Source organism: Rhyacophila brunnea, unplaced genomic scaffold (assembly GCF_057557595.1).
Source record: "Rhyacophila brunnea isolate RB1 unplaced genomic scaffold, BYU_Rbru_1.0 scaffold_2, whole genome shotgun sequence".
Taxonomy (NCBI): Eukaryota; Metazoa; Arthropoda; class Insecta; order Trichoptera; family Rhyacophilidae; genus Rhyacophila; species Rhyacophila brunnea.
The window spans coordinates 18,996,074-19,019,558 of NW_028232859.1; the positions used below are offsets into that span (position 1 = coordinate 18,996,074).

Genomic DNA, 23,485 nt, shown 5'->3' on the forward strand with positions numbered 1-23,485 from the left:
GTAAGGGAACTAATTACCTATGTCAATTATGTGATATTATGTTACAAATACTGGATACTCACCTACTATTCTTAGTAGAATATGTAGGCAGTCTCATTCAACACCGAGTTTATCCTAACTAAACTAACGTAATCTTGTGAGAAATGTTTTCTTCGCATTGGTATTTCTAAGAAAAAATGACAAAAAAATCTGAAATTCTTGTGCAAACTCTGATTTAAATAATATATAATGATTGAATTATTCATTTTACTTATTACAAATTTCAATTATTTTGTAACAAAAATTATTTAGTTTTATTTGTACATTTTGCTTGTTATTGGTGACATCTAGTTAACGAAACCAAAAGCTTGTGAGAAAACTCGCAGGAACATTTTCCGAAGTATTATTTGGTGCATATCTTTGCTAACAATAGAAAACATTGTACTTTTGGAAAGAAAATATTTTATTTATAATGGATAATTAAAATACATACACTCACAAAATAACAACAATATTTATCATTATTCATATGATCATATTTATTTTTTTATTTTTAAGACATAAAAGCACCGGTTCCATCTAATAATTGTGTTTACTTTGCATTATTAAAGTGCTTCCGAAATGCGAAAAATTAAGCCTTTATGGCCCAGAAAAATGTTTGCAGTTTTGTAATCTTATCGTATCTTATATGATAAATGTTACACAACAATAATTAGCATACAAGAGTTTGATAATTATACTGATATTAAACAGCCTTAAAACCTTTTAATTGGAATATGTTTTAATGGTTCTGTTGTAAGATAATTAAGTAAATATTTGTATATCTTAAACTACGCCTAGTGCAATAAAAAGAAAGTTTAATATGGACATGGTTCCAACAGAAAATGGTTGGGCATATATGATATGTGTGGGATTTACTATAACGTTTGTGAGTAGACTTAATAACTTAAAATTCACCAACACAATAATAGTGCAGTTAACGATAAAGATAAAGAATTGACTTTATATTAACCACAATATATTATGTTTTTCATAAATTCTTAAATAAAACAATGTTAATGTTGAGTGCTAGTTAACTACGAGTAATATAATTATTATAATGAATTCCAAAAAAATGCTTTTTACTCGATAACTGTTTATGTTGTTAATAATACTCGCTAAGACAAAAGCAAAATAAATACTGTTTACTACAGTGAAAAACCATAATAATTAAAAAGTTTCTTTGTAATTAAAAATTGTTTTTACATTATATTGATTATAATGCTCAAAATAATTATAATTAAGTAATTCACTTTTTTTGTAAAACTGGATTTATTAGTTATGGCAGATAAGTTCAGTTTAAAATATTATATTAGAAGAAAACGTCTCCTTCACGCCACTATTATTATTGTAAGTTTTGGCCAACCCTAGTAAATCTTTAGACTTCCAATATCTTCAATTTCAACTTGTTACCTTTTAATCTACAGACTATGATCGGTTTTTTAGTACTGACCATAATATTATAATTGAAAAATATGACACAGAGTATTTATTAAATTTGATATTTCTAATATTACTATATATTATGTACACTTTACAGACAGTGTGCATGGCTCATGCTAACTCTTTTGGATTGATGTTTAATGATTTTCTAAAGGAAAACAGCAATTCAGCAAGTATTCTAACGACTGTTAATGGATTAACTGGTATCATGATATCAATTTCAAGTAAGTATACTTACATCAAAGTTAATCCCATATTTATTTATCTGCAATATAGTATATTATTATAATACGTCTTGTTTATTATATCTTTTTCCTCAATTCTTTACATCGTTTAGTGTAGTTCAGTGTTTTAAGCGATTTATATTAAAAATAATATGAAATATTGAACGAATGAATATTGCAGATAAATAAATATATAATTTCAATAATAATTCTCAATTGTTTATTGTAAAAAAATATTATTTTACCATTAGAGATTTTACAGACTATCGACTCATCTCCTGCAACAATTAGTTGCCAACAGTGTCGAGGCAGAAGTTAGCAAATCTGGGTTTACGCACGTAGTCATAGCAACCGGATCAATTGTGTATTATAATTTTACTAGCAGAGCCAGCTGGCGGTCGCAAGTCTGTCTAGCTAGGTCTTGCAGACGGCTTGGCGGTGTTGGATATTAATATAATTGTGAAGTATGCATAGACGACGCCATAGTTTTCCCTTCGGGATGGATTTTTATCCGTCTCAGACAGTTTGACATTTCGCCAATTTGTCAGTTTTACGATATGCAAGTCGTCACCGCTAATATAAATTTGGGGTCATATGCGTAGTCTATTCTGGAGTCTGGCCTTCACAATATTGTCTGACACCACCTCAGGCTGATAGGCCTAGCTGGCTAACAGCTGGCAATCGCCGATTCCTACCAATGACATTTTAATAGAATATAATAAGTTTATATATTGCACTTTTTCATTCATATTTATTTGTTTTCGTTGAACTAAGAATACATATTACACTACAATATATTGTTCCTTAGTTTTTTTTATAATTCATTAAACCCTGCCTAAGCCAAACAATAGTAATTAAAATATTCTTCTATCTTAATAACACAATCACTGCTGAACTTTTAAATACCTTTTAATTACCACATTTAAATAACACGTTAATTATATCTAATGAGCAAGTACTCCAAACGCGCCAGTCGCGGTGTTAGCACTAACGCAACGTCTTACGTGGACGAAGTCGGCGTGGAGCGGAGCGACGCTCGCAACTCAAACGTATAACTGTATAAACGTATAACGAAAAAAAGACTGTATACGAACATTTTCACGCACGGTTACACGTTTGAGTTGCGTGCGCCGCTCCGCTCCGCGCCGACTTTGCTCACGTATAACACCCCGTAAATGAGTTACGCCCATGGTGGCCGCGCGGCTTAAGCGTTGGACTATAACGCCGTGGGTTCCAGGTTCGAATCCTGGGTCTGGCAAGTACACATATTGTTTTTTTATTTTTGTGTATGAGTCAGGGTATGGACCTAATAGGTTGAGCAAGTAGCTGACATCCATTTCTCGTAAAAACAAAAATCTGTTAATACAAACCTCTACTCTGTGAAAGCCCATATGATCCTATCAGGATCGGACATGGTCGGAAAAATGAGTTAAAATCCTTACAGCGCTGACGGCACGGCACAACTGTTGTGTCCACATTAGATGGCCATTAGATATAATTAGCATGTTATTTAAATGTGGTAATTAATAATAGTAATTAAATACTCCGCGGTGAATGAGTTTTAAAAATCCAAAATGATGTATGATTTAATAGCATTATTTTAAATATTTTGTAGACAGATGCGTATTATGGCTTGGTTTTCCAGGGTTTAATTGAATTTTAAAAACTAACTGACAACATCTGTAAATTGTATTCTTATTTCAATGTAAACAAATACGTATAATTGACAAAGCTTAGTGGGTCCATCCTACCTCCACCCAACGCCAAAGCAGGATAGTCTAATTTTTCATACATTTAAATTATTGCGTTACAATACGTTTTATTTATTCAATGGGGGAAGATCCCATTAGATTGAAAAAAAAATGTAAAAACTATATCTCGTAATAAGTCTTTCAAGATACCAAGATACTCATAGTTATTACCACTCTGATGGGGTGTATCAACATGCTTTGCTTAGAAGCAAAAATGGTATTTTATTTTTTAATTAGTAGGTTCTGTGACACCCTCGTATGGTCCCCATTTGGGGATGTCTTTGTGTATCTGGAGAGGCCCGAATCGGTATCAAATCCAACAAATAGTAACGGCTGATTGCGAAAATAATTAAATAATGTTAAATATCTGCCGGCAACATTGTCTGAATAGCGTTAAAAAAATACGAATGGCAACGCCGCATTTTGTACGGCTCTCAAGTGAACGTTGGTTTTAGCGAGACAAGCGTTTTTGACAGCAACGCTGTAAGCAGTGTTAACCTCGCTATCCGTCAAAATTAAATCGAAACGAATTTGTATAAAAATGTAACCATTTAGAATATATTAACTTAAATATACCTTGCCGTTTCCAAAACAATTCCGGTGCGTTATTTGTTCACCTCCAAATCCTAAAATCCAGACAAAAAACCATACTAAAAATAAAAGTGACAGTTTGCTATTCACATTCAAAATGGAGGGAAATGATAGTTCTTACTACCGTAAAACCCCCTAACTTCGCCCGGTTTTTTAACAGAAAGTCGTTTTGCCACCAAAATATCCACCAATATGAAGTCTTATAGATCTTATGAAATGCACAATGATAGTGTTTAATTTTATTTATATTGAAGTAATACCCTTTTCATACTAAATAATACAATAAATCACTATTTTTTATATAGACGAAGTTACGGCACGATACCCTAACTTCGCCCAATGTGTTTTAGTAGGTCCAATAAAAAAATATTGTCTATGGATACTCACGAAATCTATTAAAAAATAGCCTTAAGCAAATTCAGGTCTTATGCTTGAGACAATTTGACATATTTTAAAGAAATATCTACGTTGGCGAAGATAGGAATCACTTCAATGACTGTTTCATACAACCTACCAATTTACGCTAGGGATGCCAAAACCCAAAGCATTATAGTATCATTTTTATGTGTTGATTTACATAGTAAATTTTTAATTAAGGAAATATGAGAAAAATTGTTAACTGGTGATTCAAAGTGATGAATAGTTTTTAGTCTAAAAACAATAAAAATAAAAAAAACACATTTATTTCAAGAAAATTGTTTTTTTGTGACAACCCTAAAGCCAGGGGAAGTGTAGGAACAAGTAGTTCAAAAAACATAGCCTGACATTGCATACTCAAATAATTGATGTTTTATTATAAATATCGGAAATCGCACGTTACATTTGGCAAGCAGACTATATCACTATATTATATTAAAAATATGAAGAACCTACCTCTACAAGATTCGTAGAAATCAGCAAAAGTTCAGAGGTATTCCGAAAAAATCTCTTCAAACCGGACTCGAAAAAACGGTACTAACACAAACACGGCGAAAATAATGGCGGTTTGAAAATTGTGTGGTGACAGGACGAATATTATCTTTAAAATCGCCTCAGTGACTTAAAGTGGTGCAATAGTAAAAACATGAGTTTTTAGTGTTTAATTGATTTAGGTGAAGTTAGGGACACTTGGCGAAGTTAGGGGGTTTTACGGTACACAAAATGGGACTTTTAAGGGATAAGTAACTTGTACATGTTCCTGTATATTTCACATACTTATTGTTTTTCAATTTGCCAGAGTATAAATCTAATAGGTTGAGCTGTTGAGCAAGTGGTTGACATCCGTTTTTCGTAAAAACAAAATCTGTAAATACAAACTTCCACTCTGTAGAGGCCCATATTATTCTATTAGTAACGGATATGGCCGGAAAAAAAATATAATATACTTATATTCAAACTAAACTAAAACTAAAATTTACTATCAATAATTTCATTTAGCAACATGGAATAGATCAAACAAGATAACTAAATTTATTGTCAACTTGATATTTTAGTTTTACCGCAGTTTTAACATTACTTATGTACTTTTACCGAAAGTAGAACAAAACAACTTTTTAAAAATAAAGCTTATTTTTCTGCTAAGGTCGACTTACGTGGTTTCATTAGAACAACATTGATTTTATATAAAAATTAAATAAATATTTCTTATATCTAGGTTTATTGGTCAATCAAGGAAGAAAATGGTTTTCATTTCGGCAGATGGCCATATTTGGGTGCTGCTGCTACACAATGTGTTGGATTCTGAACGCTTTCCTGACGAATGTTTATCAGATGTTTTTTACCGTCAGCATCCTCAACGGCTTTGGATGGGGACTGATCATGTCCAGCGGCTACACAGTATTCAACTCTTACTTTATCAGGAAACGTGTGATGATGATGGGGATATGCATGTCTATTGTTGGCCTGGGATCAATCGTTTTTCCATTTGTTGTGGAATATTGGTTGAATTTATATGGGTACAGAGGTATGATGGCATTAGTTGGTGCGGTTACTGCACACAGCATTATTGGAAGTGCTTTATTCCAGCCAATAGAATGGCACCTTGGATCAAAAATTAAAAGTGAAATCAACGATAATGAAATCAAAGGTAGGCACTATACAAATTCAAAATAATTAAGGATTAGCTAATGAAAAATTAAAACCTAGCCTTTTTTACATTGTCATAATATTTTTTTTTCCTCAAAGTCTAAAATATCCAAATTTTATAATATTATGGCAAATCTCAAATTTTTTGAGGTAGTTGTAGCATAAGTGACCTAACATACAAAATCTCTACAATAGACTTAAACTTATAATATTTTCGATGTATTAATGTATAATGACCGAGCGGCTTATGCATCGACTTATAATGTCGTGGGTCCTAGGTTTGAATCCTGGGTCTGGAAAATATACATTTTGTTTTTCAATGTGTGTTTGTATTTATGCAATAGGAGACTATATTGCATCTATTCACTATTCTGTGTTGAAATTATAACTATTTTTTGGCAAAAAACTTCAAATTGTTTCTTTAAAGTTGCAAATAACCACCAACAAAATAGGTTTCAGTAATTTTACTAAATGTACATCATAAATATTACTTTACAATAATATATACGTACATTACTTAGTATTAGTTTATATTATACAATTTTGGACTTTATTATTAAAATAAGTACATTATTTGTCTCATAATTTAAGATTCAACCGCACTTCGAGCTCTTACAATTATATTATAATGATAACAATATAACCATATACAAATTACTCTTCTTAAGGGTTTCATTTATCAAAAAAAATTATATTAGTATGTTTCAAATAACCATAAATTCTATTCACTGACTGACATCAATATAATAAAACAATTTTTGCCATGTATAACTTTCATCTACAAGAAAGCGTTATATTTCTAGCAAAAACAGAATCGCCAGAAAATCATACAAATATTAAAGAATTAGAAACAATATTTGAATTAAAAGAACAATCTAGTCCACTTTTTACTCCTGAAGATGGTAAATATATTACCAAAAAAAATATGATCTTAGATAAACGACATAGTATTAATACTGAGTATGAAGGAAAAAATAATAATATTGATATCATTAACAATAAGAAAAATAAACGCATTTGGTAAGTAACAATTCATTTATGTATTTTAAAAACATATTATCATAATAAATTAATAGTATACACTAATAATTAATTATTATTCCTAACTAGATACTTTTAAAGTATCAGTTGACATGTAAATATAATAAGAAATTCGCGGAAAGTAAAAAATGTTATTCTTTAGAATTTTTTCTAAAACGTATGATTATCGGGATTTTAAAAATTAAATTTTGTTCTATAATAATATTCTAAGATTCATACACCTTTTTTATTATTCAGTATGATATTTTACGAATTTGAATGTTCGTGGTAATAAAGTATATATTAATTTGTATTCAACAATTATTATAGAAAAATAGTGATGTATTGACTAAATATCTTTGTTTATATTTTGTTTTAGGGAAACATTGATAGATGAACTGGATCTAACACTATTCAAGAGTTTTTCATACATAAATGTCACTCTTGCTATAGGATGTGGGATGCTTTGTGACATACAATTTTATCTCCTGCAACCTCTGTTACTATTTGAGTATGGATTTACTCATGTAAATATGAATGTCGATAATATTATTATGGCAATAGTATTACCATTACCATTTTTCCCCTAAAATCAGTTATTCAGAAAATCTCTATTCTAAGGTTAAAAAAATGAAAAAAACAGCAAAAAATTTTGCCGTAGAAAATATAACTAGAGATTTGAATATAATTATAGTCGCGTCGCGATATACTAAAAACAGCCGTTGACATAAAATTATATAAAAACGTTCATAAAATCATTTTTCGACAATCTAAATTTACCATAAGATTTATCAAAATGAAAAATAAAGTATCCAACGTATGTATATGAAAACTATTTGACAATATATATTAGGTTAGATGACTTTCAATGTGTGTATATTATGTATTATAAAATATATTTTTGAATTCGAGAATTCTGGAATCTTAAAAATTTAAAAAAGTCGAGAAATCGTAACTTCAATGTTTATGTGATTTATGTTATTTATTGTATTATATTTTTCTAGTCACAAGTGACACAATGCATATCAATAACATCAATAGCTGACCTTACCGCGAGAATTCTTTAAGCAGTTGTTGGTAAATTTTTTGATGTCAAAAGTCGCCATTTGTGCTACATTGGTTTAGCTTGTTCTACAATCGGAAGGTTTGGTGAGAAGATTTATTGATATTTTTATTAATACTACTAAAATATTAAGATAATAACTTACTTATAGTTTATGTATGTTATGGAACAGCTTTCATTCAGTTTGATGACTTCCTGGGAGTTGCCATAATGACTGCATTTCTGGGTTTCTTCAGAGGATTGTTCTACGTGGCTTTGCCATTAATGTGTGCAGAAATACTGCCTATTGAAAGATTTGCTGCCGCTAATGGGTTAGCTGTATTGTGCAATGGAATATTGAACACTTTGTTTTCTCCAGTCTTAGGTAAGCTTGCTACCGTATTATATATACATGTCTTGAGGTTTCTCTTTATAAAACTATTTATCTACTCATCTTACTACAGAAGAATAATTTATGAGTTTAGCATATTTTATTTTTTATTTAATTTATATTTTTCCGATAAATGTATTGATTTGTTTGAATTATAGTCAACCGTTCAGTCATAAAATATTTAATAAAAATCCTTAGAAAATTGACTAGAAAGTATAGTGATATATTTTATTGTATAGTTACTAAATTATTGTGGTAGATTTATGTCTTTTTTGGTTATACGTAAATTAATTTCGTTAAAAAAAACAAATTAAATGGCTACGGTATTAAACATGAATGTTTTATGTTATTATTACAGGTCTAATAAGAGATTTTACAGGATCATTTGTTGTAACATTTTACGTTATAGCCTTTCTTTGTATAGGCATTATTGCTCTTTGGACGTACGAGTTTTTCTTTATGAAAAAGAAATAATTTATTTATTTTCCAAATATTTATCATTCAAAATATAAAAAATACCATTGTATTTAGGTTTATATCGTTAATTAAATTGTTTTCCAATGAAAAACGATGTTTTTTTTCTCACACAAATACCTATGAAACACCTACGTGCATAATTTCTTAAACTTTTATTTTTATTAACAATACGTACCTACCTATATAGTAAAATATATTTGGTAAACTTTTCACTGACGATTGTATTTGAATCGTAATTTAGGATAAATAATAATATATATACCTATATTTATGGGTTCTAAGAAATCTGCATTTTCAATTTTTTGCAATAGCTCTCGAGCTACTTTTACAGAAAACTCTACAAGAAATATTTTTTTTTTAGAATTTCAATCTTCTATCTCAATGGTACAAAAATATATAATGAATACTATTTTTAGATCTATTACATATAATTGAAAGCCAATTGTCATAATAACAGCCAATGCACAATATGCAACTTTGTATTTTTTTATGAAATGAATGTCGTTGTTTGGTTAACACAACATCATGCTTTTCAAGTTTCATAGCTGTTTGTTAAATATTATAAGAGATATAAGCCATTCATCAAAGTTTTAGTAAAACGGCATTTAATCGACAAATATCTACTTTTTGCAATTCCTATTTAACTACAGATTTTTGAAACTTATAAGAAAATAATCTCTGAAATTTCAATTTTATATCTCAATGGTGTCTGAAAATAAGGTTAACGAAATATGTCCCATATAATATCAATTTGAACAATTAGTATTCAACATAAAAAATTGAGGGATGTTATTTTTTGATAAACCCATTATGTACCTGCAGAGTTTAGTTTTTGTATTTGAAATATCACAGATATATAAGGCGTTAAATATTTAATGATACAGGGTTCTATGGCATCGATAATTAATTAACTAGTTTTATATTGTCGCAATCACTTTCTAGTATTTTTTTTAGATATCTTTACAATTTACCTATTGCTTTTTCAAATTTCAGTTAACTTTACTATCTAGTCTAGTCAATATCAGAAAATAACTCTATTTTAAGAAATTAAAAAATCCGGGAAAATCAGTTTTTTTACAACTAATACCAAACGAGTAACATTAAAATTTGAAAAAATCAAATACCTACGTACGCAGATACGGTTAATCTATCCTCCAAAATTGGTTGCATCAATATGACGACCGCGAGAGAAATGTAACCACCCAAAAAAGCCATATATGATATAATAAAATAAATATACCTGTGAAGTATACTATATTCTTAAATAATATGTATAACAATTTAAATTTTAAAATATGTGTCAGTAAGTACTAATAGAATTTATAGCTAATTGCAGGTGCAGAAAGGCTGCTTATTTTCTTCAGCTGTATTTTCCATAATGGGGTATACGATTTACTATGATTTACAATGAAGATAAAGGTAAGGGGTAGTAAAAGAGACATATGTATTTGCTCTTGATTACAGAAATCGATGAAAGTGGTTCAATTCTCAATGCGTTGGTGATCCAAAACGACTAACCCGCTATGATGAGATTTACTGAAACTTGGTTGCCAATCTTTATTTAAAAAACGGCACCGAAAGAATACGTAACAAGAACATCAAAATAATAATTATAATAATCTGATAATATACTATAAGATTATTGTCATAAAAATATTTAAAACAAAGAAACATTCTGAAAATAAATATATAACTATATGTGCACTGATTGGTGACATCTAGTTATCGGAAAAGCAAGTTTATGGTAAAGAGTACTTGAAATTTTCACGAGGTTTGGTGTATATCTGTGCTAACAGTATAAATCACAGTACATAATTACTAACTCACAATAATATTTTTGTAATATAAAGAGATAAGTTTTTAGTTTTTTAAAACTAAAATAAAATTGGTAATTATTAATAATTTTACCAATATACTCGTAGATGGACCTATAAAATATAAGGAATATGTTATCAATGTATCAAAGTTACAGCTTTAATAAAGACCTTGGATCTAATTATATTTATTTTGTATCAGAAAATTACATCTGAAAAATATTATTTTTATAATCTTATCATATTATATTGATTCGGGTCCATCCCATAAACATAGGACAATAGCGGCCTAATTCTGAGAGCGCTAAAACTGAGTTTTTTTTTGTAAAACATTCTCAAAAAATTTCATCACCCCAAGAAACACTGACTTTTTACTTGGTGATATAGGTACTCAAAACTGATCGCTTATAAAAAATATGAAACTGTAATAAAGATATATATTATATTTCTTACAAAAAATTAAAAGGTTTCAGTAAAAATTAACTTGACCACATCTCTTTCACATCAACCCGTGTATTTAATTTTGTTTATAAATACATTTCACAACACCCTTTATAAATTAATTGTATGTCAAGGATATGTTACAGACGTAATTATGATATCTTTATTTATAAGACATAGTATTCCTCCGACTTATGAATAATGTATATAATCGTATATATTATCATTGACCCTTTCAATTCGTTTATGCCAACTAAACAGAGATTTTCTTATGTGTGGAAATATATTGTGTTGAATTATTATTGAATCATGAAACGTTAAGTCAGCACTGTTGGAGTTATTATATATTTATCATGTGAGTATCTTTTTAACAATACTCACTTCCGTTTATCTTTTTAGGTAAACAATTATATTAAAAATCCAAAATTTAAAGACTCTTATGTTTGAAAGATAAAAAAATATGTTAGGGGGAACTAAGTTCCTGAAGACGGATCTGTCTAAATACAAACCTGTTTTAATTGATATACATTGTATAGGTAATGATCTTATTGTTTTAATGTTCATTAAATATTATACCTTGTAACTAAAAAAATGGCTAGTGCTACAAAAAGATATTCTAAAGTGGATCTCGTACCATCAGAAAGAGGTTGGGCATATATGATATGTGTGGGATTTACAATAACTTTTGTAAGTAGATTTTCTAATTTCGATAAAATTATTGTATTTTTTTAATAATTGATTTAGTATTTGTCTTTTTTAAATGCTTTTGTAAATACATTAATTATAATATAAGTGCTTAGGTACTTTAAAGCATTTCATTATTATAATAATTAATATTCTTTGCAGAATAAAACAAGTTTTCTCATCCGTATTTGTTAAATTTTTTAACCAAGAGTGGTTTATATAATATTGTGATTGCAGTTAGTCAGTTAAAAAGATTCTTATATACTAAACCGGCCTTGATAAGTCGCAGAAAGATTCATAATATACAAAAAATGTATTGTTTTAAATTCATGGTAGGAATGAATTTATTTACTGTTTTGGTGAGATAAATAACTAGATAAATATAATATTACAGAAACAAAACCTCAGTCATCAATACAATATAACAATGCCATGAAAATTTCCTCACTAAAAGTGCACTGGTAAAACCCTAATCAACGGCTGCATAATATTTTTTTTCGGTTTGGTGTGGCAGAAAGTCGCTCAGAAAATACATACACGAAGCAAGTCTCAACGACATTCTTAGTGTTTTATTTATATCTACATTCACAGAATGGGTAGATATTTTAATCCCCGTGTATGCATTATATACGTAAATATTGTTTGCATTGAATACATTTAAAAATATCAACGATATAATTGCTCATGAATTGGGTATCAAAAAGTTTTGCCATCGGTTATGTCATCAAATGGTAGTTCCTCATCCTAGAACAATAATAATAATACAATTGTAACATTATTTAAGTAAATTTTACGTTACTCTTATTAGTTATTACGCATTAACTATAATACATAATTAGAGTGTATAATAATATATTGTATATGCAATGTAAGTGAAATGATAAAAAGGTATATAAACAAACAATTATTTAAATGCATGCCAGCAAATTCATTACAGTAAGATTATTTTTGACTATGTTGATGCCTTCTCAAAAAATATACAAAAATGAAAAGATAAAATATCAACTTTATTAAAATACTCTTATTGTTTAACTATTTCTATGCCTTACGATATTACTACGGCAGTATCTGACAGGCCGCAAATTTTTAACGACACACGTTAAATGTTGAGCGAAACTTTTAATTTGTGGTTTAATATTTCATAAATTTTCAAACAGATGTCACTGTGTGATAATTTTTTAAATTATACAAATCAATCGACAGTGGCTAGTTTGAGTTCAAAGTTGGACGAGATAACTCACAAAATTTCTATGTGCAGCCTGTCGATCACAGCATCATAGAACGAGAGAACTTGCTGAAGGCATAGAATTGATTAAAAAGTATTAAAAATGGTTGTATTATTATTAATATATGAATTACAGACAGTGTGCATGGCCCATTCTAACTCTTTTGGGCTGATGTTTAATGATTTTCTAAAGGAAAATGGTGATTCAGCTGGTGTCCTGACCACTGTAAATGGATTGACTGCAGTTATGATATCATCTTCAAGCAAGTATAAATACCTAAAATAATTTAACCCACTTTTATGTATATAAAATTATTCCTTCTAGTTTTATCTTAAGTAGGTGCCGACCTAAAATATATGACTTTGAACAATATTGAATTGATCAAAACTATAATCTTTTCTCTTATCCTTCTAAAATATAGATAACAGGCGAGATTTTAGTTTCCAGCGATTCGGTCTATTCAATTGTCAGATGGTTTGACCACAATAAAAATTATATATATATACTTATTTATATCCCAATATTTTAACTAGATACGTATGCTTTATTTTTAGAAGTGTTAATGTTTTGGATACACTATTGTGATAACAAAAAACATAATTTCTAAATACATTTTATTAATAATAGAATATGTTCAGTGGCGGCTCGTGGATAAGATAGTGGGGGTGCTGCGGTTGATTAAAAAAATGTTTATTTGAATTATATTTTACTATTAACATAAAAATTAAATATAAATTATTAATTATAGTAATAATTAATTAAAATAAAGAACTTTGAATAAATTGCTTGCAGAAATAAATTTTAACAATGTTAATAAATCATTAAAGCTATTTTTTTTCCTCCGCTGTCGCGCGCGTGCTCACGTATGAACGCAGAAACGGCGATACACTGTCGGGCCTGTTGCAGTACCGATCAAGCCTCCAGCTGCGTGCCCCGCTCCTCGCACCCCTCCTGCGCATATTCGAGCATATTCGTTTGAAAACGGTACTGCAGTACCGCGGTGTATGATAATTATTGGATATATCGGTGCGCGGACGAGCTTAAATAATATTGATATTTTCATATAATATACATAAATGTATGTATATTTAAATATTTATTTTTACTCAATTTGCTTGGAGGTGCTGCAGTTTTGCAGTGCATATGGACAAGCCGCCACTGATTATGTTTAAACACTAACATTCAACATTTTTGTTTTTTTTGATTTTTTTTATTTTTTACATTATCGAACTTGAAGTTTCATTTGAAAACAAAAAAATCACAATACAATATTTTTACTGCCCTTTGACTCAATCGAAACATAATTACAAGATAAAAATAACTTTTTATAAACCACGTTTTTAAATTTTCTGTTGAATCATATAACCTTGCTAAGTCTATTGATTTCTATAGTAACGCACGTATATTTTAATAATTTAGTTGCTAGGATCCACTTAGCAACCAATAATAGTGAGTAGTAAATATTACTTTTAACGATGTTTTTTCCGAAACATACAAAATAGAATCAACTGAAAATGAATTCTATTCTGCTTAAAGATGGCCAAAAGTATTTAAAAAATGCATTCTCGTCGTATTCTGATATATTCTAAAAGTTTCAAATGTCTAACTAGTCGGGAAGTTAGTTAAAATCTTGGACAAACAAGAAAAAATGGTACTGTTCGGTTATCAGGAATACAGCGGAAAACACATTTTGAAAATAGCCGATAAACTGGATTATTTGTTAGGTTAACCTAACCAAACCTCACCTAACCTAACCTAACCCAACCTAACCTAACCTTAACTAATCTAAACTAACCCAAACTAACAAATAATCCAGTATATCGGGTATTTTCAAAATGTGTTTTCCGCTGTATTCCTGATAACCGAACAGTACCGAAAAAATCTTTATGAGACAAAAAAGAATACGAGCTAATAAAAACATGGTAAAATACGGTCTTCATTGGTAACTGAACTTTAATTTTCATAATATTATATTTATAGCTAACATTTATTTTCATTTAAAATGGACTTAGGTAAAGGCGGATATAGTATGTGTTACTCACTATTATATTATAATATAGAAATTAGAATCATACATTGAAACAAAACATCTATTATACGTTCAATAATAACACTTAAACTATTAATTAAAAATTCATATTATTCATTCTCTACAGTTTACCCTGTACTATTTCTAGTAAATACAAGTCAATAATCAACACAGTAAGTATAAAATATAATAACTAATTCATTAAATAATAAAATTGATGAATTTATAATAATAAAATAAAACAATAATATGTACTACGAGTTTCTAGTGCATACATGACACGTAATAATCAAGCAAATCAACATATTATCTAAGTTAATTAGAGCTTGCCAGTGACGACCCTAAAACCAAAGAAAAATTACTCGTTTGTGATACAGAGTCAAGTTGATAAGATGCAGACTATCTAACACTAACTCTATTCTTCGACCACGTCCAAATCTTAGTTGGAGCAAATGGATACCACATAGATATGGACACCAAGAACCCTTGTCGCTCGCGTGTATCTTGCATTTTCCCAGGTCATGCTAGAAGCCAATAGCTCCGTTATAATACACTCTGTAGATAATATTTAGTGGCCTACCAAAACACTGGAATATGGTTAGTTTAAATAACAGGAAAGCTATGTTGAAATTCTTTTAAGGTTCCGCAGCACATAGTCGACCCAGGTCCAACGTCACCTCTTCACTCTTATCATGATAAGATGCTGCTTGGTCTGCTCTTTTATCTCCTCGTTACTCATAAAGTTATACTGTGGTAATATATCCAATATCCACCGGAAACATCATAATATAATATTATGTCATTAAAGCTCATATAATTAAATCTTATAATAATTTATGTTTGATCTATATATTTTTAAATATTCCCCAGGTTTGTTGGTCAATCAAGGAAGGAAATGGTTTTCACTTCGGCAGATGGCCATATTTGGCTGCAGTTGCTACACAATCTGCTGGATACTAAAAATTTTTCTCACAAACGTTTATCAGATGTTTTTCACTATCAGCATCCTCAACGGCTTCGGATGGGGAGTTATCATGTCCACCGGCTTCACAGTATTCAACTGCTACTTCGTCAGGAAACGTGTAATGATGATGGGAATTTGCATGTCTATCGTTGGCCTGGGATCAATAGTTTTTCCGTTTATTGTAGAATATTGGTTGAATTTGTATGGGTACAGAGATATGATGGCATTAGTTGGTGCATTTACTGCACACAGTATTGTTGGAAGTACTTTGTTCCAGCCAATAGAATGGCACCTTATACCTAACAGTAAAGATGACGATAATCTTGAAGAAATCGAAGGTAATCAAATAAACTTAAACCCAAATATTTCGATACGATTTTGATAAAAATCCTTGTCCTCCTTATATTATATTTCTGTAAACTACGAGACTCGGTTGATCTTATATATATTTTGATCAGTAGAGAAATACCAATACTTTAAGGTTTGCCGGTACCAAATTTTTGCACTTAAAACCACAATTTATATTTTTTAATTTTCGGCGATAGTATTTTTGTTTGGTTAATATTTATATTAACATTTTTATTTAAATGATATATCACGAATTAATATATCATTATTTAAGTGTTCTTATATTCGTCTAATTTTGCAAAGCCCGAAAAAGTATAATTTTAATATTTTTTAAACCAAAATAAGTAAATTTGTTGGATTTCCATATTATAAACATTGAAAATTATATATATCAATCGGGATTTTTACGTATATTAATATGTATAATTTTTAATATAAATTTTAAAAATCTAATCGCCTTCGAGCTATGTGTCCAACCCATTTCCCTTTGAGGTTTTTAGGAACGAATGTGCTGGATACGTATCTTGAAGAAAGGACAATCGCTGGACAAATCTAGTCATCCAGTGGTACCCAAGAGGTAGAAAACGTCCGCATGATGGACCTAGAGGCAGCTGGATCGATGAAGTGGTAAAGTTCTGAGGAAATTGGTGGCAACGCAACGCACAGGACCGAGAAAAGTGGAATCAGCTTGGAGAGGCCTTTATGCAGCAGTGGATATATTCAAACTGATGATGATGATTTATCTTCACTTGTTATTATGACATTATTTTATGATAGGATATGTTTATAAATTTAAATTAATAATGTGGAATGTTAATTTCTCTAAATAGATGTTTTACTTATGTATAATTTTCATATAAATTTGTATGCTATCCAATGAATGTATATCGAAGCGTTGTTTTATTTCTAGCAAGAAGAGACTCTTTACAAAATCATATACATATGAAAAAATTACAAACATATATTGAATTAAAAGAAAATTCTAGTCCACTCATTACTCCTGAAGATGGTGCATGCATTTCAAAAAATGTAACTAAAGATAAACAGAATAAAATAGCCACAACATTTGATATTGATGATATGATTGACAATAAGAATAATCGAGGTATTTGGTAAGTTGTTACACATATTATGTTATCTTAATTTATTTAAATATTTGTTTAATATGATGCATTTTTAAATCAAGTGGAACCTTTGTATTTTAATAAAACGTAACTATTATATTATCTAAAAAATATCATGGTCAAGCATTTTAGTTGGGCACGTATCTAATTTTTATTTATATTTTAGGCAAACATTAATTGACGAGTTAGACCTAACGCTGCTCAAGAGTTTTTCATATAGAAATGTTACTCTTGCTATAGGAATTGGAATGCTTTGTGATATTCAATTTTATGTACTGCAGCCTCTGTTACTATTTGAGTATGGATTTACTCAGGTAAGATTTTTTTTTTTTTTTTTAAATATTAATAACTTTGTCCATGCTTTTTGGTACAAGGTGTTTGTTAGTCACTTTCAACAATCACAAACACCCAGGTTTTATGAAAAACACATACATTTTTGAGTCCTCATCGGGATCGAACCCAGAACTGTTGGGTGGAACCACCACGAGAGTCACCCGAATTTTTATTGATTCGTTAAGAATTTGTCAACTTTTATATACGCACCTTATGGTCTTTACTTTCAAATATTGGCATATGAAAAATATTGTAATTATTTGCTTCTAGTCACAGGTAACGCAATGCATATCTATAACATCAATAGCAGATCTTATTTCAAGAATTCTTCTGGCGATTGTTGGTAAATTTTTCGATGTTAAAAGTCGTCATTTATGCTATGTTGGTTTGATCTGTTCTACAATCGGAAGATTCGGTGAGTTTTGTACTTACCTATATATTTTTTATTTAAATATATATATTAACAATTAAGTGTTAACAATTATTATCACCTCAATATTAAGACAACCAAAAAAAGTATACATTTTTATACATTTTATTAATAGAGTTTTTTTTAACAACTTGCACTCAATTTATTTACCTTTCAATATTATTATCATTCATTTGTATTCAGGCGCATCACTTTTATGTTATATGTAGTGATAATGTGGGAATTATTAAATATGTAAGATCATAAAGATAGGAAGACAAAAAGGTGGGCAAATAGCAGTGTCGTGCGGTTCTTTTTGCTAGATATTATTATCACTCAGAGTTTGTAACTAATTTCATATTCGCTGGCCGCTAATGACGTAGTATGGTCTCTAATATTAGGTACAATATACTAGAAAAATTAACTTAAATTTGCTTAAATTAATACTTAACAAATACCTCACATTATTATCACTAATGTATTGATTATTTCTGGAAATGCTCTGTATTTACAGCATCTATAGACCGCAAGCCACGTACCTAGGTAGATGGTTATTTTTATAACATTTTTTCTTATTCTTGGTGAAATAAACTGACCTCCGAAGAATAATGAATGAATAATTTAAAAAATGTTTTTATTATCAGTTTAACATAATTAGGATTTTCTATCCCAATATATAAAAACAAATCCGGATTTGCAAACCGTTGTAATTGTACTTCTTATAAATTTTACTGTTTTTTCAGTTTTTATTCAATTTGATGACTTTTTGGGAGTTGCCATAATTACAGCATATTTGGGTTTCTTCAGAGGATGGTTATACGTGGCTTTGCCTCTGATGTGTGCGGAGATATTACCTATCGAAAGATTTGCGGCCGGTTACGGGTTGGCCATTTTGTGCAATGGAATACTAAATATTTTACTTACTCCAATTTTAGGTAAGATTAATAATTATTACTACGTGATTCTTTTGAAATATTATATTATTTTACTTTTTCTGTACGCAGTCAAAATAGAAGAGTACGTTCTGTTTATTGATTTGTTTAAACCTTATTTCATTCATTTTTTTAGAATCGTATATCTACCATATATATACGAGTAACATAAGCATCAATTTAAGATATTGGATTGATCCAAATTTTAAATTTAAACATATTAAATTTGACTGTTTTTTTCAAATTTATTAATCACTATTACCAATAAAAAAATGGCTTTGTTACAAAACAATACCACAAGTTTTATTCAATATAATATTTTTATATTTTATTACCTAGTTTTCATGTTTATTATTATATTTTTATTGCAGGTGTATTGAAGGACGTCACGGAATCATATATGTTGTAACATTTTAAGTTCTAGCCTTTCTTTGTATTATTGTCATTGGTCTTTGGACATACGAGTTTTTCATTATGAAAAAGAAATAATTTTAAAATTTTACTATTTATCTTTATTTTCACATTTTTACATAAATCAAGTAAAAATACATTATATTCTTAACAAAATCGTTTTTTTTTTCAAATATATCTATATATTTATGACCATGAAAATTTTCATTTACACTCACCATGCGTTATGAGAAGAAATTGTTATCAAGGTTGTATCAGTTGTTTAAATAAAAATTTAAACGATAAGTTTTATATTTTGGTATCGGATAAGTACGGGCAAAGCGAGACATATTGGTAAAGAGAAAAATTATTATTATAGCTAAGTTATCATAGAATATATTATTATTATAGTTATATGGGTAACCTGCATGTAATATCATATTTTGACGAATAAATAATTGCATATTTTTCGATGTTTCGTTACTAATTTTCAATTTAGTTCCTAGTTCCTTTCAATCTTACTTACTCGAAATGATAATAATATGTTACAGTATAATGTACTATTGGCATTTTGCTTAATATATTAGGTAGGTATTATTGATATTTAGTTGATCCTTTATTTTTGATGAGTTAAATTAAAAAGAGACCACCGAGCAAAAGGATACGGGCAATGCGGATAATATATTCGTTTAACTCAAATGTCGATTTAACTACTGAAATGTAAAATTAGTTGAATTTGAGACAGGGTGGTTTGAGTTTAAACAAATCTGATTCTAGCATGGCACAGAAGCTATGGTAGAAAAATCAAATCAAAAGGAAAAGAAAAATTTCAGCTAATGTTTTGCTTGCCTAGAAAACTACTTTCACCATAATTCTAAAGACTATATTCATCAATGGAACTATCATTCTAATGGATTTGAAGATTAAATTGTTGATTTATATACATATTCACTTTTCTCGAAGGGTTCGGCCAGAGTGGATAATAAATATTTGTTTTACAGGTTATTTTTATAATTAGTACACGTTTATATACGACATTGAAAGATTATAAAAGAAGTTTGTGACATTTTTAATATTTAATTTTCGTTTTAATTATCTTTTTTCAAAGGGTCCGCTCGATCTGGGCTTACCCTATTTTTATTTCAATGTTTGATACAAATAGTTACGTACAATAGTGCTTCTGCTTTGTTTATATGACTTACATGTGATACAAATAATATTTGAATGATTAATTAATTAATAAAAATCAACACAACAGTGCTGAATTTAAGATTAATATTGGTATCACAAAATTATTTAATTACATGCAATTTCAATACTTACATGTTCATATAAAAACAATACAAAACTGTAAGTGGTGATGGTTTTATATTATACTAGCGTTTGTACCAAGTTGTACTTGGGGCAGTGGCGCGTTTACCTAATGCAACATGATGCAATCGATTGAATTAACTAATTCAATAAATAATAAAATTTATGAATTTATAATATTATAATAATAAAATAAAACAATAATATGTACGACGAGTTTCTAGTGCATACATGACACGTAATAATCAAGCAGATCAACATATTATCTAAATTAATTAGAGCTTACCAGTGACGACCCTAAAACCAAACAAAAATTACTCGTTTGTGATCAAGAGTCAAGCTGATAAAATGCAGAATATTATCTAACACTAACATACCTACTCATTCTTCGACCACATCCAAATCTTAGTTGTATCAAATGGATACCACATGAATATGGACTCCAAGAATCCCAATCGCTCGCGTGAATACTTGCCTTTTCCCAGGTCTTGCCAGAATCCAATCGCTCCGCTATACATACGCTTTGGATAATATTTAGCAGCCTACCAAAACACTTCAATCCGGTTAGTTTGAATAACAGGAAAACCAAGTCTAAATTCTTTTAAGGTTCCGCAGCACATAATCGACCCAGGTCCAACGTCACCTCTTCACTCTTATCATGATAAGATGCTGCTTGGTCTGCTCTTTTATCTCATTGTTACTCACAAAGTTATACTGCAATATTTTATCCAATATCCAACGGAAACATAATATTATGTCATTAAAACTCAGTATACGATTTCTTTTGGCCTTTATAAATGCCTGTTTGGACTGTTCTAGTGATTTAGAACAGACAAATTTAGTCGAGTAGTTTAGTAAAATGGTCAGTCAAGCCGATCCATTTTATTCTATTATTTTGGCCGAGTAGCGATCCCGACCACCTCTCACTATATACTAACCAAGCCACGAAACAAGTCTGAACCGGCTAGTTTATTAGTTGCCGACTGCCGTAGGAATGGCACAGCGTTGTAACGAAGATATTGATCGAAATATTATAACTTATAATTATTATACTTCAACGCGACAAAACGTCGCGAACGTCTGTGTTGATAAATGCCAATATTTCACAGAAAGCTTGTTGTTATTGAGAATAGGTAAAGAGACATTATCTTATAAGTTATATTCATTTATTATTTCGTTTATTCTGTTTACTCAGTATGAAGGATATTATGTCATGTCGGTAGGTAGTGTGGATAATTTTTTGATTAATACGTTGATAAATAATGGCAATATTTCACAGAAAACTTGGTGTTATTGAGAGTAGGTAAATAGGTACACATTATCTTGGTGTTCATAAGAATAATTATAAGTTATTTTTATTTATTACTCTGTTTATATTTTATAGTCGGTAAGGACAATGGAGCATAAAATCAGGGGCGGATCAAGTCAAGCGGAGGCCCTGAGCGGTAAAAATTTTGGGGCCCCCAAATTCAAGTTAAAAAAAAAGTTTTATACGTAGAAACTCTCATTAATTTAATAAAAAAGGTAATACCTAGAAATAAATAAAAAAAACATGTTTTAAAAAAAAAATTAACTTGCTTTATTTCTTGCAAATTCGTCAATTATTTTGGCAGTGTCAATTCGGCTTAAAATTTCTTGCTCTATATACAAAATGGCAATACTATTAAATCTTTCATCTCCCATAGTACTTCTCAAATATTTTTTTACACACTTTGAAACAAAAAACGATCTTTCACCTAATGCATTAGATAATGGGATGGTTAAAAAAATATTTCTACATTTGGGAATGTGCAAGACATTTATTTGGCGGCTCGATAGATGTCTGGTGTGATTCTAACATTGTGCATAAAGTACATATTTATTACCTAAACAAACTACAAAAATACATAGGTAAGCATACAAAAATTTACGAAACCACAAAAATATAATAGGTAGGTATCCTATGTAAATTGGTATTTATCAATAGGAATTTGGAGCATAAATCGATTCAATTCAACAACGCCGTTTTTGCATAGTGTCATTTGAATTATTTTTGAAGTTACAAGTTTATCTGACAGACGGCAGCACTATTGTGTCAAGCGAATGGTGTCCGTTTTGAAATATCCGTCGCTCTCGTCGCTCTGTTCATTTTGACACGTCACTCACTAATGCACTGTGTTCGGACACTTTTCAGTTACTAATTCACTAAATCACTCACCACTCTACTAAATCACTCGGCCGGTCCGAACGGGCCTAAGGTCCCATGACTCACTATCGTAAAGTAGCGCCATCAAAATACAACCGTCAAACAGGCGGTAGGTAATTGGATTTAAATGAATACAATCGGTAGTCGTAGTCATTCCGGATCGTGTTGAATGCTGCTCCAGCCTTTCCTATTCGGCTAGTGAGGATTCGAAAAAGTTTTCTTTTATGTGATTAGCCATTATATACAAAAAGATTTTTTAATTAATTGTACCTAA

At 29.6% G+C, this 23,485-nt stretch overlaps 1 protein-coding gene and 1 long non-coding RNA gene across 2 annotated transcripts; both read left to right on the forward strand.

The window, feature by feature from the left end:
* Positions 1 to 706: 706 nt before the first annotated feature.
* LOC147071998 (uncharacterized) lies at positions 707 to 9,103 on the forward strand. Its single transcript, XR_015070670.1, has 8 exons — positions 707 to 907; positions 1,559 to 1,685; positions 5,661 to 6,092; positions 6,895 to 7,111; positions 7,491 to 7,638; positions 8,116 to 8,260; positions 8,347 to 8,538; positions 8,903 to 9,103. It is a non-coding gene; the product is annotated as an uncharacterized LOC147071998 (long non-coding RNA).
* Positions 9,104 to 13,330: 4,227 nt separating this feature from the next.
* On the forward strand, positions 13,331 to 22,433 carry LOC147071999 (uncharacterized). Its single transcript, XM_085946531.1, has 6 exons — positions 13,331 to 13,452; positions 16,219 to 16,295; positions 17,438 to 17,639; positions 17,818 to 17,965; positions 18,255 to 18,327; positions 22,411 to 22,433. Exons 1-6 carry the CDS (start codon positions 13,331 to 13,333, stop codon positions 22,431 to 22,433), a joined length of 645 nt encoding a protein of 214 aa, XP_085802657.1.
* The last annotated feature ends 1,052 nt before the right edge of the window (positions 22,434 to 23,485 follow it).

Coding starts and splice junctions, on each gene's coding strand:
- LOC147071999 (XM_085946531.1), top strand. CDS start 13,331: ATGGCCCATTCTAACTCTTTTGGGCTGATGTTTAATGATTTTCTAAAG. Junction 13,453..16,218: donor ATGATATCATCTTCAAGCAA/GTATAAATACCT, acceptor TTTCACTATCAG/CATCCTCAACGGCTTCGGAT. Junction 17,966..18,254: donor TTGAGTATGGATTTACTCAG/GTAAGATTTTTT, acceptor ATTTGCTTCTAG/TCACAGGTAACGCAATGCAT.